The sequence below is a fragment of the Perissodus microlepis genome, chromosome 18, assembly GCF_051167445.1.
Source record: "Perissodus microlepis isolate ML-2025 ecotype Zambia chromosome 18, ASM5116744v1, whole genome shotgun sequence".
NCBI classification, from domain to species: Eukaryota; Metazoa; Chordata; class Actinopteri; order Cichliformes; family Cichlidae; genus Perissodus; species Perissodus microlepis.
The window spans coordinates 6,407,679-6,425,440 of NC_140478.1; the positions used below are offsets into that span (position 1 = coordinate 6,407,679).

The window sequence follows — 17,762 nt, forward strand, 5'->3', positions numbered from 1 at the left end:
GATCAGAAAAGGAGCGGTTTAGAGCGCAGACGTCCCCGCAGTTCGATCTCCAGGGTTCCTGGGTTCCACTGCACTGACCTGCTGTTTGCAGACAACCACACTGCCTCCAGTGATCTTAGTTCTCACTTTCAGTTTACCTGAAAATTCAGATAAAAAATGACTTGTTGTCTTACCCAAGCTTATCTGTTGATCTAATTGAACTTAAAACCAACTACGAAGAATAAAAATAAATCAATTACATAAATATATGGAGGACATACCTTCCCTGAAAGCCACTTTTATGTTTGACTCAGGCTTCAAGGACAGAGGAGTAGAAGAGAAAGAACGAAGACCAACACAGAGGACAAAAAGACCAACTTCAATCTAAGTAGCAGCTCAGACGCTCACTGCGGCCAATCCTCTTCAATCAGCCATCCAACTACCCCCACCGCTACCCCTCTTTGCTTTCCTCTCATCCATCCTACTACTCAGAATGAAGAGGTGAAAGATGATTAAAGGTAATAGCTGTGAGTACACCCTGTTACACCCCCTACCCCCCCCCCCCCCCCTCCCCCCTCCACCACCACCAAAAAAAAAGAAAAAAAGGAGAGCATCAGAAAACATCTAATCAATCCATTTTCTTCAAAAAATTAAAAATATAGCATTTTAAAAATGTACAGCAGTGCAGTGTGTTTGACTTCACACAGCAGCTGCTGTATCGGCATTTTCAGTGCAGCCTCCGTTTTGGCAAATCTACATCCATTTTACATTTCCTTTAGTAAAAACACAACCATTGTTCTGGTGAAGTGAAAGATATGTCAACAACAACAGATATTCACATTACTGTAAGCCCAAACCCAATGTTTATGGGTAAAGGGGTGATAGTTCGTCACCACTGGCTCAATAAAGCTGGAGCTGTAGAAAAGTTCTCTTTATAATTACTCCAATCTAACACTGGTGAATTTTACCATCACAGCCTTTGTTAGGCTGATTGGAACCATGTAAAACAAGCAAAAACTAAAGCAGTCCGCATGCAGACACTTAATATTTGCATTACTGTATCTTCTAATTTTGCAGATCCTTACACACAAAAGAAGCCAGCAGGTCTCTCTAGTAGCAATAACTGACACAGGAGCTGCAAGTGTCAGTCAAACGGCTACATGAGAGTCAGAAAAAATAATTAGAAACAAAATTAATGCCAGACTATGGTAATGGTAGTTCTAGGTGCTAGACTCTGGATTACATCAGCACGCTCAATGTTGACAAGTTCCAGTTTAAACAAAACTGTTTTTGGGGACACAACTTTGTAGAATAACTGATCAACAGAATAAATAAAAATTACATGTTTGCAAAGTGTGTGCAGCTGGAAAAATCAGACCAAAGGGCAGTTATGTTGTCAACCAATCAGCAGCAGTGTCTTCCTGGAAGCTCCATACACTAACAGACACAAGGAAGAGTAGAAAACTTGAAAAATATGAACTAGCTTTTTGGTGTTAGAAGCAGATGAGATAAGATGCCATTTAATTGCTTCTTTCATAAACTCAGCTTTAATCCCATTGTTACCGTGCTGGTGTTTCATCCTTCTGATAACACACAACACTTTAAAACACACACACACACACACACACACACACACACACACACACACACACACACACAATATATATGCATATATACACACACACAAAGATGTCCTTTCTGCTGCTGTAGCAGAAAAAGTGCTTAGCATGCCACACGCTCTCTTTTTTGTGGGGGGCAAACTTTAACTAGGTGAAAATTAGACTTTAAAATAATAATAAAAAAAAGTATACAGATCAGGCTTTGTGTGTGTGGAGAGGAACAGAGAGTAAAAGGAATGGAGGATTTCAGATATAGTGCTGGATCTTTTCTTGAATTCAACACTATTCCCATCAAGGTCAAGACAAAGTAAAACCAAATAAACAACAGGAAGTAAGCAAAAACTAAAAAAGGCACACGCTAAACAACAACAAAAAACAAGAAACAAAACCAAACACACGACCTGAGTTTACAGGACTCCAAGACTACCCACAGACAACACACTACCAGTGGACCCCATGTGCGCAGTTACACCACATCACCACTGTGGGGTAAGGCAGCGGAGAAGGCACCTAATCCTATTACACCATGACAACTACTAGAAACCCTGCATTTACTGACAAATGCCCACATTTGTGCGCACGCACACGCACACACACGCAGAGAGAGGGGACATTTAGTATCCTTTGTATGCCCCTGTGCTGGACAGTTTACTGTGCTGATGTGAGCTGACAGTTTAAGTGGCCTGGGTTCAAACATCTTGAGGCCATCATACAAAGGTAATGCTTCAAACAGCAAATGGATTCTGGGTAAAAACCCAGAATCCATTTCCTCATTACGTTAGCTGTAGAAATTTGTTTACAGCTGCTAAAGACTCTGATGCTGCCCATTTACTAGCACTCAGGCCTGTGTGTAGAAGTGTAAGGCCAAGAGGTAACTCACAGTAGTCCAGTGCTGCTCATGTTGTCACCCAGTTCTTTTCTGTAAAACGACTGACCGTTACAATTTCAGCATTTCTTGTTTTTGCTTAGAAGATTTTTGTGGTGATTCCCAAAAAGATTGCAGCCACAGGCAAAACACCAGTATTTCTGTTTATTTACTGAGAAAAATGAAGATTTTGTGTATAGACTGTACATAAAAGATGGAAACTGCCACAGTAACTCATTAGCTTCTGGACTTCACATGCTAAAAACCACAATATTAGCATTTTGCTGTGGCCATGGCAGATTTTTGAACAACAGGTTACCTTATATAGATGAAGGGACACACACACACACACAAGTTCATCTGTTAAAACAGACAAGTGAATCTCTTCAACCATGCAGCAATTCAAATTTATTTCAGTTTTATAATGATCAAGTATACCCTAAAACCTTCAGATTTTCTTCTTACAAATCTACAAATGATACACTGTAAAAGTACCTAAAGAAATTAAGTAACGTAAAGTTTTAAAGGTTCTCTTCCAATTGAGTTAGCTTGACTTATTATTTTTGATCAACTTCTGCTATTTGGATATCAAATACCTGCTACTTACAAAAACATAATTTCATTTTACTAATTTATTTAAATTACATGACAGACATGTTTGGAATGTTTTGATTCCTGAGGTGAATTTGACACCAAACATAAAAGATATTAATCTTCAGTCTGATATAACAACTGGATTGATTTCAATTCTGAAGAGGACAGTGGAGTAAAAGTAAAATGTCTTTGTCTTAACATTATGCACAAAGTTTAACAACTTGTTTCTTTAGTTGTTTTATTTCTTACTGAAACATTACATAAACATTTATAAATGTGATTTCAAAGTTATGAATTTACTGTAATTTATCCATTGGGCATTAAAAAAAAAAAAAGCACTAATAGCAAACTTTAAAAACAGTCAAGTGAGCTTTTCATTTAGATTTTTTATTTATTTATTTTCTTCTAACACTTCACTAGTGAGGTTATTTCCTGTCAAATATGGAGGTCCGTCCACTCGGTTGCAGTTGTTCGTTTTTGAAATGTGAGCAGGCGGGATTGAAGATTCACTGAAAAGCTAGAGACATCAGTCTTAATGCGGCTGTCTTCATCACTGCTGACTGTGAAAATGTGTTACATTAAAGCATGCTCATTCAGTGGCACTGTTAGCTAAAAGCTAATAAGCTAACACAGCCACTTTACTAAATTAGCTGAGCGAGTTCACAGCTCAGCAGAGCAGAGGTAGCCAAGACAGACTTAAGTTTTTAAATTACGGACAATGTGTTATTCTGAGGTTTTTTTCTCCCCTTTTTTGATGCAATGCTCTCTGTAATATACCGACATTATGATGAAGTCTTTCAAATTTAAGGGGATGAAGTTAATGAAGATTTCAGAACTGATGAAAAAGCAGCAGGTCAAAACTTGGAGTAACTTCTACACTTGTGTGGAAGAACAAATATCACTGTATGGAGAAGAGCCAATAACTACCATTTCATCATAGTCAGTTTAAAATTAATTTACCTAAGTAGTTTGGCTGTATTGTATGATTATGATAATGAATTGGCGAGATGATTTGCTATAAAATGATCTTGTGAATTAGTGGATTAATGTGTGTTTATGCTTTTATTCATTCATGTCTGATGAGCCAGATCTGAGATGATGCAGTGGCCCTGGTTATAATAATCCATGACAACGACCCAGTTCATCACCAGTCTGTGAAAGTCTTTTAAAGTGACTTTGTGAAGGTCTCCCAAGAACTGCTGATAAACTTCTTGGTATGTTTGGAGTGATCTATGCACTATATCTACTACTACAATAATTACAAGGAGCAGAACAGCACTGTATTCATTCAGAGCTGCTGAACTGGTCCCAACTTAGAGACTCACGAGTCTGGATCACTGTATCACAGCACAGCATCCTGTTTTTGTTTGTTGTTGTTTTTGGACTAAAAGAGATTTCTGATAGTCATTGTTTTGAATATGAATGTTAACCAAGTTAACCAAGCAGGTATTGAAAAAAAAAAAAAATAACAGAACCAGGACATAGGTCTATGTACGGGAGTATGGAAGACAAATGAAAAGTTTGTAGTTACTTTTTGAATTTATTACACATTTTGCTTTTATTTTAGTCAAAAGGTACACGTCACATATAATCAAAATATTGGAGTTCTGATAAGCATCAACTTTCAAGTTCATAAACTTAAAAAAAAAAATTAAGGCAACCAATAGCAGAACTTCTTTGGGTTTACAGTGTAGACAACTGCAGTGCCTTCATAGCATCCAGTTACACTGAACAAAAGCTAATGAATCAAATGCATTTAAGTTAGAGGGACAAAACAAAAACACACACTGTGTCTGGCTCGTCTCCTCCATCTTTGTTTGGGTGAGAAGAGGATTGAGACGGCTGGTTGGGGTGAGCAGGGTGTGTGAATAGGAGGTGTGTGTGTGTGTGTGAGAGAGAGAAAGAGGGTGAGAGGTCTCAGCTACACTGATCCTCACAGCTATTGACCACATTAATCATGTTGCATATAGAGGATGTGTGCGTGCGATTGTCCCTCCTGTCCCTGTGTGTTGCTGCACTTGACTGCTCCTATCAATTCAATTTCATTTCTCCCCACCTTCCCTGCCTCTCCAAGCAGCCCCCACCCCACCACCACCAGTCTGTGAAGCCTGTGGTCTCCCTCTCTGTGTGTGATGGACTGCTGAGAGTCTAATGAGGTCCCTCCCTCCCCTTTGGCTTTTTTGTGACAGGAGTGTGTGTGAGGGGGGGGGGTGCAGGGAGCCAGAGGTGACAGGTTGGTTATGTACTTTGTACATTTGCCTTTCAGCTCTCCTCTTCCTCCCTCCTGTCTCTTCTTCCTTGCTTCACACCTCCCCTCACCCCCCTTTCCTTCCATTTCTCCCTTCATTACATCCTCTTCTACCCTCCCCATCCCCTCCACATTCATCTCATCCATCCCATCTCTGCCCAGACTCCCTGTGTGTGTGTGTGGGGGGGGGGGCCACACACACACAGCTTGTCCTCCTCCCCCTTTTCCTCCTCCATTCTCTGCAGTCGTCTTACCATTCATTTGTCGGTGAGACTGCGGCCTAATGGGCCATAGCAGGCCTTCCACAAAAGAAACCCACACAGAGTGCTGTTATTAGCAGATAGGGAGAGAAAGAGGAGGGAGGCAAATGGACAGGCGTAGAAAAGAGAGGAGGGAGAAACACAGCAGAACTGTGAACAGGAGAGGAAGAAAAAAAATGGGTGGGGGGGTAACTGGGGTGATTCATTTTAATGTGCTGTTCAATTAACAAGTGCTGAGGAGGCATCTTCTGCTCTCTGGCCTCGTTTGACTGTGTCTGTGCGCTCTGGCAGTTAACTGACTGGCTTGTTTAGAGGAGCAGAGGCCAAATAGTGGAGCAATATGACCCAACAGCATTTACGCGGCACACTGACAGACATGCAGGGAGCGTTCAAAGCCTCTGCTTCTGCCCCAGGTACACAGCCACAGCAACGGTTTCAGTGCAGCGTTAACACACAGAATTAAATTTGAAAAAACATCTGCATTAACGACATTGGGCTATGCACGTTTCCATAAAAGCCTTTTATTTTGAGAGGCAGTCTGAATCACCATAATAGGCACCTTGGTCCCTGAGTGATACAATTATTTGTAGTTTTAGAACTAAGTGCTTCCTTTTAAAACCTTGTTGACACATATGGCAGGATGAAATAAGAAAAAGAAAAACCATGACCAGTCTTCAAAGCCTCAAATCATGTTAAGAGGTCAGCACTGATGAATTACATATCAACGGTTAACAGAAGGCCAGAAAATGTTTTCATGTGAAGGGAACAGAAAAGAACTATGGTGAGGAGGAGGACATCTGCAGGCCACAAGAACGCCAAGCGGTGCAAGAAGAAAGATATCCGGCATGCTTGTTGACTTCCATTTCCCAAGATCAAAGTCTGAAAATGTATGGAAATAGTTTATAATCCAACTCTAATGGCTGTGTCTCACAACAGCCTCCTATGGGCCCCTTTCTGTCTTGCTGGCAGTTATAGCGCTGTTGTGAAGGGCTTTCAGTGCCTCTGAGACTGGAAATGCACATAGGATAGAGGCACTCGCTGCAATACACAGCTGTGTATTCAAAAGGAGGGTGGGGAAAAAAACGAAAAAGAGGGTGATTATTATCTGTGCCTGAAATCTATGATCTACGAATGGCCATTCCAAGTGGAGACGGGCAGCACAATAAAGGGCCAAATACACTGCGTTGAAAAGAAAGATTGGAGCATTAGCATAGAGATCAAGAAACAGTCAGTCCTGCCTAACACAAAGTGAGGCGTAATGGGAGCAGAAAGAAGGAATTTTCTTTCACACTCAAAGCCAGCAGAGCGCTGTGCTCAGATCGCTACAGATGTGGAGCTCAAAAACATAAATCATATTACTTTAAAAGGGATTCCTTTCCAACTGTTGCATTTTATACACGTGCAGTGCAAGTTTGCATTGTGGACTGTGCAAACCCAGAAGTGGCCACAGCTACAGAAACCTGTCAGTGTTAAAAACAAAACACACAAAAATAACAAACAAACCCTAATTTAATTGGCTCAAAGGATCCCAGATCTTATAAACAGATTACACATATGTATGATATGGAGTATGATGGTAGAAAACTATACCACATCAGTCTTTCTATCAACAACCAAACCAACTGTATGGGGGAAAAGGAAAAAAGGATGAAGGAAAAAAAACTCAAGAGGGAAAAAGACCAATTTATGGCCAATTTGCTAATACAAACACATTGTTTTCTTATGATTATAAACCTCCTTAGTCATCACCACAGCATTCTCAAAGCCATGACTAATATGGGAGTCATAATTCCACATAGTGTAGGTCTTCCGTTGATGGAGAAGCTAAGGAGAGGCAGTTGCTTTAGACTTCCAAAGAGCCAATGGAGAAAACTGTGTGCATAGGTCGAACCCTCAATGGCTGAACATGTGGTTCACTACGTAGAGAAAGATGACCAAAAAAAAAAAAAAAAAAAAAAAAAGCCAAAACAGTATCAAAGAGAAACAAAAAGTGGCTGCAGTGGGCAATTAAAACAGTTTTTAAAGCCAACTGGAAGAACGATGACTCATATTGTTACGCTACAACTCACACTGACACGACCTAAAGTCATTTTGAGGGGGGGTGGGGGGTGGGGGGCACCTTGAATGAGAGTTCTGCTTGGTTGACTTCTATCCAACCATCAAGTAATCAATAGGAGGGCAGAGATGAAGAGAGGAATTCTGCCCGTTTCCCACAAAGTTAAAGACAGGAGGAAGGATAATGGGTTTGAGGTCAATATGATGAGAACATCTTTTAATCTGGGGTAACATTACTCTGTTCGCAATGCCTAAACTTGGGTTGGTGTGCATCCCAAAAAGAAAACTCAAAAAGGAATCCCATCCTCTTCAGACGGGTCTAAACTCAGGAGATTTACCTCATTCCCCCTTTAAACAATGCTACCTGTCAAAGCATTTGTTCCACACTTCAGACATCCAGGATTTCCACTCCACAGGCATTATTTGTATTTTTTATGGAAATGTGTAACTTAATCTTATGTGGGAAGGTTATGAGCTTATACGGGGGGGGGGGGGGGGGGGGGGGGAGTATTTCTGTTGCATGAGTGTAACAACCTGTTTGTAGGACTGCATTCATTTCGGGTCTCCTTTGCATTTCAAATGACCCTTTACTCGCTGTCAGCCCATTTCTCTCCTTTCTCCCCAAAATTTGTTAGGCAATTACAACCAAACTAAGACATAAGTCCGGCCTGCAAGCATTAATCTTCCTTTTCAAGTTCAGCCTCTCTCAGAGACAGGGACAGAGGCCAAATGTGCACAAACAACCATAGTAAACATACGCTTGTGCACATACAAAAAGCCAATAAAGGACAGGTGTGGAACAGTGCAATAACTGAATACAGCAAGCCGTCAGCTTCAAGAGCTAAAAAAAAAAAAAAAAAACAGGACAAGGCCACCATTGATCTCTGCTGATAATTGCACACCCATCTAAGGTAAAAGCACTAAAAGCTCGGTAGGAGGAAAACACACAGGATAGAGAAGCATGAGAACAGGACAGAAGCAGTAAAAATGTGTTTGCACTGCATTTTATTTTACACAAACACACACACACACACACACACACACACATGTTGGTACTGTGACAAAAAGGTAAGAAAGGAGCCGTTGTTGAGGGACAGAGCAGAGCAAACAATACCAACGGCAAAGAATGCCATCCTTTTTTGCTACCTACTGCAAACATGTCCTGAGTGGAAACAGCAAAGTAAGAAATCACAGTTAAAAAAACAAAAAAAGTTCAAGTGGCATTTTTAGTGGTTCTTTGTGTTTAAAATGAGGGCCATTTATTCTGGTTACAGTGTAACAAAGCTGGTTGTAGCCATTCTCTCATTAAAGTGTTTCCATTAACTGTTCATTGCTCTGATCCTTACAGAGAAACACGTCTCCTGGGCAAACTTTTGACTCACGCATGTCTGAAACACACTAGTTTGTGCAATACGCTTTTAATTTATGTATAAAAGCAAAACTGGGAACCAGCACCACCACAAGAACACAGCCAACCCCTCTGTTTTCTCAAAAGAATTCATGATGTTGCACAAAAAAAAAATAAACTAAGTAATTGTGTATAACACATGAAACATGCCCTGCCCCACAGGAAGAAAAAAATAAATAAACAAAAATAAAAAAACAAGTACAAGTGCAAGGACACTGAGATGTCAAGGAGCTTTCAATGTCTTCTCTGACTGCAAGAGCACCCTTCCTGTGTGTCAGATGTAAATCGGGAATCCACTACATCTTTAGTAAGGGATGAGCACGAATGCATGTACACATTAACAGTTGTTGACAATGAACACAAAGCCATGGAGATCATGTTGAACCCTTACGCAGGTATAATAGTTGCAACATCTTTTTAATTGCTGCATGTGCTATAATTGCTATTGTTAGACAATCCCTCACGTAAAGAACTGCTCTAACTTCCAGTCATTTTCTCCTCATTCTTGCTGGTTTTCATGTGGTGCCTTGACAACACATTGCATGTGAACAGCATGAACGGCTCGACACTAACATTTCAAAACCATGTGCTAAATCAAGAAAAAAAAGTAGCACTGGATCAGCTGTTTAAGTGAAAAGCGTAGAGCACTTGGCAACAACAGTGAGACAAAAAAAGGGGTGGGTTAATACTTCCCTCTATTCTGCTTCCATCGTTCCTTTTGTGCCTTAAATGTAATGTACAAATAGTGGAGGAAGCTCTCAAAGAACAACAAGCTTTGATTAATGATTTTATGTAATCAGGACATGCTCTCTCTGTCTCACACAGACACACACACACACATACAGGTGGCTGGCCCTTTGATGAGTACAACAGAGAGTCCTCCTAATGGCCTCATCTTTCACGAGTCTCTCCAAGAGCTAATAAGAGTGCGGGGACGATTTGTCTTACCGATTTTCCCTTTTCAAGTGTGGCAGGCGTGGAATTAATTACACTGATTAAATATTGTCCGTCTGATTTTTAGCTCTTCCCCAATGCATTGAGTAGCAAATAGCCAACTGGCTAAAGTTTGGGCTCAGTCAAATAAATCTACAACAAAACGCATATGACGGGAAAGAAAATCCTTCTTTTTCTACAGTCACCACTGCTGTGCAGGCTAAAGCACTTCACATGAGAGGGATGATGAGCATTTAAATAAGAGCTTTGGGATATTTAAAAAACAAAAAAGACTTTTGCCTGGGAGATGAGGGTTTGAGCCCCTGTGGGTCCAGTATTTATTTTTTTTTAAATCATTTGATGAGCTCCCTTTTTCATGCAGTTTTGTTTTCATTAGCAGTTTCATTGAACCTTCCTTTGGTTAATTAAATGGGGTCACCATGGTGGAAGTACCCACATCAGATATAGACAACTTTTTTTCCACTTTTTAAATGCCCTTCCCATTGAAACCCTCATCACTAATGTTAAGGAAAAGCTTGTGTTTTTTGTTAAACTAGAGCCCTAGACAATGTTTATCGCAAGTCTTGCTCATTCCAAATGGCAGACAATGAGAGTAAGAGTAGGAATTTTGCATTCATTCTTTCCACAATCAACTGACCAGTACTACCCCTTTTTCTTCTTTGGTGATGTTCTGTGATATGAGAGGTGTGAGAAAAGGGCAAAAAAGAAGAAATGAGGACAGACTGGTTGGTCAGGGTTTCATGTTACAGCAAGATAATGACCCAAAACAGTTTAACTAAAGGCTTTAAATGCTGGCTGACCAGCACCATAGCCAGACATAAATCCCATCAAACTGGGGTCAGAACAGGACAGAAAGTGGGAATGAAAAGGAAAAGAAAAGTGAAACAACCGTGGGAAAGTCTGCAGAGAAAACTTTATTTAAACTTCCATAGCAGGAAGAATGCCACAAGCCTATATGGCTGGTGAATGAGTCATCCTTTCAAGCGACAATAAGACAAAGAATTTCAGCAACAACTTCAAGTTTATAACAGTTTAAAATCGTCAAACCAGTAGTGTGCATAAAACAGGATAAAACAAATGTGAAATGTCCTCAGAACAAGACTCAAAAGTGCTGGGAAGCAGTATGTGAAGGACATTATAGCAAGCATTTGAAGTTTTAGATTTGAACACAATCACTGACATAGAGTCATCATCACTGGGACGGACTATTAGCAGATCCCACACCATTCCATGTACTGGGGTCTAAAGTTTACTCATGATTAGCCAAAACATGAGTCAACATCCCGACACAGCAGAAAGAAACACAGCTGAGTCACAAACCCAGATCATCGCCATCATCATCAAATGTATGACCTCTTTCTTACTCAGTCATAACTGACTCTTTCCAGCTTGTCCCAAAAGTTGCAGAAAACTGTGTGTGTCTGTATTGGGGGGGGTTGCAAAAGAGATTAAAGAGCCTGATAAATGGAAAACACATGGAGTTTTATGAAAAACAAAAGAACAGTAAAGACAGAGTGCTCATGGAGATGTGTGAAGAAAGATGGGAGATGAGGCAAGCGAAGGATGAGCTCACCAACCCCCGTCTTTTATCGCAACGTGTTCTTGAGAAATCCAAGAGCAGGTTTACACCAGAGGCTCGCAACCTCTTCTACAACAACGAACCCCACAGCCATTCTGCCAGGAAATGACATCTGTGGAAATACTGGCAGGACACTCACGCTCTGCAAAATGAAGAGCACGAACTGTACAATGACAAGTACAACGTAAATATATTAAAAAAAATGTTTTTAATTAATTACATTTCTATAGAAATACTAGAACCAAACATTTGGGACCTACATGAACAAAAAGCAAGTGAAAATTTTTGGCCACTGCAGACATGTCGAGTGCAGACATATTAAGGATTAAATGCTGCCTAAACAGTGACGGACAAATATCATCTTCCTGACCACAGAACAAGTAAAGGAACACAAAACAGAGCCAACTTTTCCGTGAAGTATCGACTTTTGGTTCTTCAATAACGGTTTTCAGTCCACTGGCTGTCAGTCCCTACACTTTAATCCTGTTCAACTTTGCTGCCGAGCTTTGTCAGAGTCACCGGTGCTTGAAAAGGCGTCGGAGACCCATTACAGTTTTATGTAACGTCACGGAGACAGCGATGTGCACACACATACTACTAAGCACCCCCCTTCCACAAACACACCACACAAACACCCCCTTTCTGTGAACAAGGAGTTTTTCTACAGCTGGGTAACAAAGCATGACCCAATAATCCCAAAGCTTGACTCAAAGCTAAAGAAGCCGCCTCCCTCCCAAACACACGCGCGCGCGTTCCCCTCCCTCCACTTATATCCCTTCCTCCCGCTCTCTGAGGACTTTATAAAGGCTGTGGCATGGGGGCTTCAGGGCGACTGTGCAGTGTAGGAAAGGGGGGGGGGGTTACAAAAACAAGCATGCTTCGCTTTGATTATTGAAATTATGACTTGGAGCAAGGAATACATTATTATAAACACATGGGCCAATGAGATGTTGATGAGCTCACGTCCCTTCAATCCATCACTATTACTATTAAAAGAGGCTCTTCCACAAAAGCCCTTCACTTGTAGTGTACTTTTTTTTTTTTTTGGGGGGGGGGGCTACTAGGGAACAATACCAGCCATTTCATTTCTAAATGGTCAATGCATCAATCAATGGGTGTCTTTGGCAATAAAGGTTATCACTTTCAACTGAAGAGATCCTTTTTTTCTCCCCTTCTCTCCTCATTTCATTATTGCGCTCATCAGTCGAGGGGCCGTTACATTACGCAAGCTGATAAAGCAATAAAAGCCCAGCAGCTAGAGGCAAGGGAGCAGCAAAACACCATGTCCGCTGAATATTGCCCAGCGCCGTGTCCCAATAATTATTACCTGAGAACACAAGAACGACTTGAGAGATCGCTCTCGGCGCACCAATTCTGAGAAACATGGGGCAAAAAAGTCAAAAGATGAGCAGGAGATTAAAGGAATAGGAGCTCCTGCTGTGCTTGTAATAGCTGTGAGGAACAACAACAACAAAAATAATAAATACAAATAAAACTGCATATCTCGTGATGGTTTAGCTTGTGGGCTCATCACATCTGTGCTTCAAAAAACAAAACAAAACAAAAGAAAAACTAGATTACACTTTAAATGCACTTAATTTCCATAAAAGAGCCCAAATCTGGTGACCCAGGCAAACAGCTGACTCAGCTCTAGAAAAGTCAAACGCAGACACGAGGCTGCACGGCTGCAGCACAGCCTCACCCTTCACATAAAAAACACCCAACTGAATTACTTTGTTTTGGTGTACAAATAGTAGCTCAGAGTATGTTCTAAACCATTAATATGCAAACCACGCGGTTCAGAAACTGAATAGCAGTTCCAGACTGCAATTCCCCAATACACCTTTCCTCCCCCCCTTTTCCCCTCCAAACCATGCAACATTAACATGCATGTGTCAGCACGCAGCTCCTAATCACTCACCAGCAAGTTGCTATTACAGAATACATGAGCCACGTCCATCTCCCTTTCCTATAAAACAAAAAAAGAAGTACGACCACTATAAGTGGCATTTAGAAACACGCCACGCATCGGGCCAAAGCAAGCTCTTGAAACTTGCACATTTTTTGCGGCTGTGCAACGCGATCCTTAACTATTGTGTGTGAGCCAGCCCAACCTATCCAAACCTAGCTGTGAAAAACAACCCGAAGACAATTGTACTCCTGTTAAGTCAGTCAGCAAAAAAAAAAAAACTTCCACAGTTACCGGTTCCCATGCTCCACACAGTGACGAGCAAGCCGAGTCTTATCTTGATGTCACGCAGCTATTTGGCCCCAGTCTTGTGTTTTGTTGACAGAAAGACAAAACCATGTGCCTGCCTGCCTTGACTGACCTTGGGAGGGGGAGGCTGGGTAAGAGGAGGAGGAGGATGGAAACGATTCGCCATGGAGCCAGGTAAGACTTAGTAAGGTGTTGTGTTATGGGAATGTACTCTTTGTTTTGACTGTTGAACTTCCAAAACTCAAGTTTATACCAACAAAATTCACAGTTACTGTAATTGTACTCTGTAGCTGCAGACGGTAGACCTGACAGGATCCCCTTCACCCCCTTCTACCCAGACTTTCACCTCAGTGGTTGTGTTTGTAATGGCAGGAAGTGATAAAATAGGTCATCACTCAGAACTTACACCTTTAACTCAAGACTGCAGTTTGCTGACAATCTTTGCAAAAGCGCACACTTCGAATCCCTGAGGTGAGACCAGCCTCTGGGTCCTCAACTCTCTTTGGAAGAAAAAAAAAAGAAACTTATCAAAGCAGACTGCATCCAGCTTCAGATTTCATTTAGTTCAATGAGCATTTATGAAATGCAATTAGATACAGCAGTCAGCAAGAAAAGAAGCAGCCAAACAGTTTGTAGCTTTCACCCCCCCCCCCCCCCCCCCCAATACCTTGGAGCAACATGAAACCCAGACAAGCTTCAGTGGCTCTCACACCATATGGTCTAAGAAAAATCCTTGCAGTTACCATAAACGACTTTTTTCAACATTATCCATCGGCTTCATCGGATCAATTCCCCCAATGTTCGAGCTCAAATTCGTGGCCGTGCACGAGAACCTATGAAAAATCTGAGTGGAGATGGATGCTTTGCGGAATGGCCCTTTGTTTGGAAACAGCCTTCTCTGCAGCGCTGGCAATGCGAGACGCTTATCGATCATTTCAACTGGAAACCTTTTGTGTTGCGCGCGACTGCGAGGCTGCGGGCAAACGGCATCGGTAATAACGAAAATTAATGCCGTACTGCGTCTGCTATTAAGGTTCTCTTTAATTAGAGAAACTACAAAAATACTCCCAACGTGGATTTTTATTATTCCACGCTGGTGGCGTCGGAGCTCTTTGTCCGGTCCGAGCAGCAGCCGCAAATAAACAAAAAGCAGTAGGGGGATTTTTTCCCCGGATTAACGCTGGATTAATCATAATAAGAGACCCAATAACCGTCTTTGTTCCTTATTTAAGCCACCCTCAACCAGTGTTGCGTTGAGTAGGAAAAACAAAAGAAAAAAAACTTCTGCAATGGGGAATGAGGGGGGAAAATGATAAAGCCCAGACGCTATAACGTTGGGTCCTTTTGTATCCGCGTCTGTCAAGCCCTCCTCCTCCGCCTGTCTCACGACTCCAGCCACCTCCGGCCGTCGACGCTGACCCTCGCCGAGGCAGAAAAGTGCTCATAGTTGCCTAGACATGGCTTCCGCTTTTTTTTTCTTTTGTAAAGAAAAAAGGCAAGTTGAAGCTTTAAGCTAAACAACGCTGGGTAAAGTGGCAGTAGCCAGCGGTACAGCTACAGAGTAACGCAATAGGAAGCCCTTTAATTTTTAAACAGCAGCTGGTCGGCTAACCTAGCAAGCGCCCCTTTTCCTACGCTTCCCTTTTTCATTTGGGTCCCATAAACCACAAAAGCGTTAAATTCGACAACAAATGCCTCAGTACGATTGAAACGAAGTAAAAAACACGAAGTGTTTGTGTAGTTTTATGTGCGCTGAAAAGAGGCGCTTTGCATACTTTCCGCGACAGCAGCAAAAACTTCCATCAATCATCCGCCGTAAAAGGTCCAAGAGCAGCCGCAGCGGAGACTCGAAAAAAAAAAAACAGTCCAGTGTGTTTATGCCAGGCAGCTTTTGCTTCGGTTAGACAGAAATATTCCACTTACCGACTTGTAAAACGTTTTCCACACAACCGGTTTCTAGCAGTCTGATACCCCGACGGAAAGGCAGTCCGTCTCCCGTCCCCACTGCCCCGGCTGCCCCAACGGTAGCTGTTGTACCGGCGGCAGATCCTCCACCGCCACCGGCGGTTGTAGCTCCGGAACCAGCACCCCCAGCCCCACCGGGAGTCGCCGACGGACCTTCCTCCCCGGCGACTCGGCACTGAAACGAAGAGTACATGCATATCTCCTTTTCGTTGCGGGGGAAAGACCAGTAGACGATGCGGCGCTGGACGGGCTCCGGGATCCGTTCGAAGCGCTCCTCTACTCTCTCGAAGGCCCACTTTTCCGCTACTGCTTTAGCAGCGCAGTCCAGAAGAGACTCGGGAGAACGATACCGGGAGCTGGGCAACCCGCTGCCGTGGCCGGGCCCCGGCCCGGGACCTCGGGGTGCTGGGCGAAGGCAGGGTCGCTTGCTGGCCGGTGGTACCGAAAGAAGAGGATGAGGCGACTGTTCTCTGCGTCCTTCCGCCATGGTGAGCCGATCAACACTGACGAGACGGACGGTGTGCGGACACCGAGCAGCAGCAGGAAGCCAACAACTCTCACACACACATACACACACTAAGCTCTCTGTGCTCCCAGAGCACTCTAAATAGGGGCTCGTGTCAAACTAGCAAGTATTTCAGGCAGAGCTTCCGGTCACAGCTGTCAAAATAAAACACGTACGCGAACGAGAGAATCTGCCCATTTAAGTCATAACACGGACCTGACGCTGTGAATTTCCATCAAAATTAGGCTCTTGTGATCTGATATCAATGAGACATTTCTCAAGGTCTTTTACGCCTACTTTCCAGCTGAAAAATACCACAATGAGCTCATATTTAGATTAAAACGTCACAAACGGTGAGGCGATGCCTGGATCTGTCTATCCATCGGATAGCGGCTGTAAAAGCAATTTTGGAAAATTCAGCTTTGTTTAGTTTAACTCATGTTTGTCATTCTGATTTCCCAAAGTGACATCAGGTCAAGACCTGAAAGTTCGTTGCACACGCGCCATTCTTTCATCTAAAGTATTAATTATCTAGGTCTTATTCTGACACATCAGTTCCAAAGACTGGTGTCATAAATTTACCCTTAGTATCAGTTATTATAGTATATTATCAAAACTAAGTTAAATAACACATTTACTGATGTAATATAACCACTAAACAATGACAGCCAAATACCTTTTATCATTAATATTTAACTTAGCTAGCTGACTTTCCTCAAAAGCTTTTGTTATTTCTTTCTGATTCATAACATAGAAACATTTTCCACATGCTTAAGAATTAGAAGATTGCTTTGGAGGTAGCAGTCTGACAGTCAGTAATGATACCTGATTTAGGTGCTTCTAGTTCCTCAGCTTCTCTGGCCTCTTTTAAACTTTTTAAGCTGTAGTTCTTTCAAGGTCTTTGAACTCTCCACTGCTGGTGTTATTTTATTCCATCCTACTGATGTGTTGGTAGTTGCGCCTCATTCCCTTTTGTCTCTGCATGTGTTCCAGAGTTGTAGAAACTTTGCTTAGCTGCCTCTCATTTCTCTCCTCTCAGATAAAGCTCCCGTAGGATGTATAAAGGCTTGCAGAGGTAAATATTTGTCCTATTCTCAGTTAAGAAGTCAATGCTGACATTGCCTCTGAATTTGAAAATGCAGTGTCTTTTGGTCTTTTATTTTAAAACTCAAAACTCTGGATTTCCTGTCGTTTTCCTGGTAAGTTTGTGTGACTTGATCCAGTTTAGCTGGCACAGAGGGCAACACAGCCGAGAGAGAGAAGGATTGATTACAGGTAGAGAATGCTGCGCATCATTAATCAGCACAATGACAAGAAAACAGCTTAGACTCATGTCCCAAACCTGCTGTCTTGCTTTCAGACAGTAATTATACAAATGACTGCAAATACACACACGGAGGAAGAGAATAAAACAACAGTAATAAGTCATATGGATGACTTACATACATGCAATACTCACTGAAGTTTGGCTTTGATATTTCTTATAACTGTGAAAATACATGACTATTAACTG

The 17,762-nt window shown here is 42.0% G+C and overlaps 1 protein-coding gene across 1 annotated transcript in view; it reads right to left on the bottom strand.

Annotated features, from left to right (window-relative positions):
* zswim5 (zinc finger, SWIM-type containing 5) overlaps nucleotides 1-16,346 on the bottom strand; it is a 64,981-nt gene extending 48,635 nt beyond the window's left edge. The window contains exon 1 of the mRNA XM_084911832.1: nucleotides 15,703-16,346. Within this exon, the coding sequence (XP_084767958.1) occupies nucleotides 15,703-16,231 (529 nt within the window). The 5' untranslated portion in view covers nucleotides 16,232-16,346. The remainder of the gene's footprint in view (nucleotides 1-15,702) is intronic.
* Nucleotides 16,347-17,762: the final 1,416 nt, after the last annotated feature.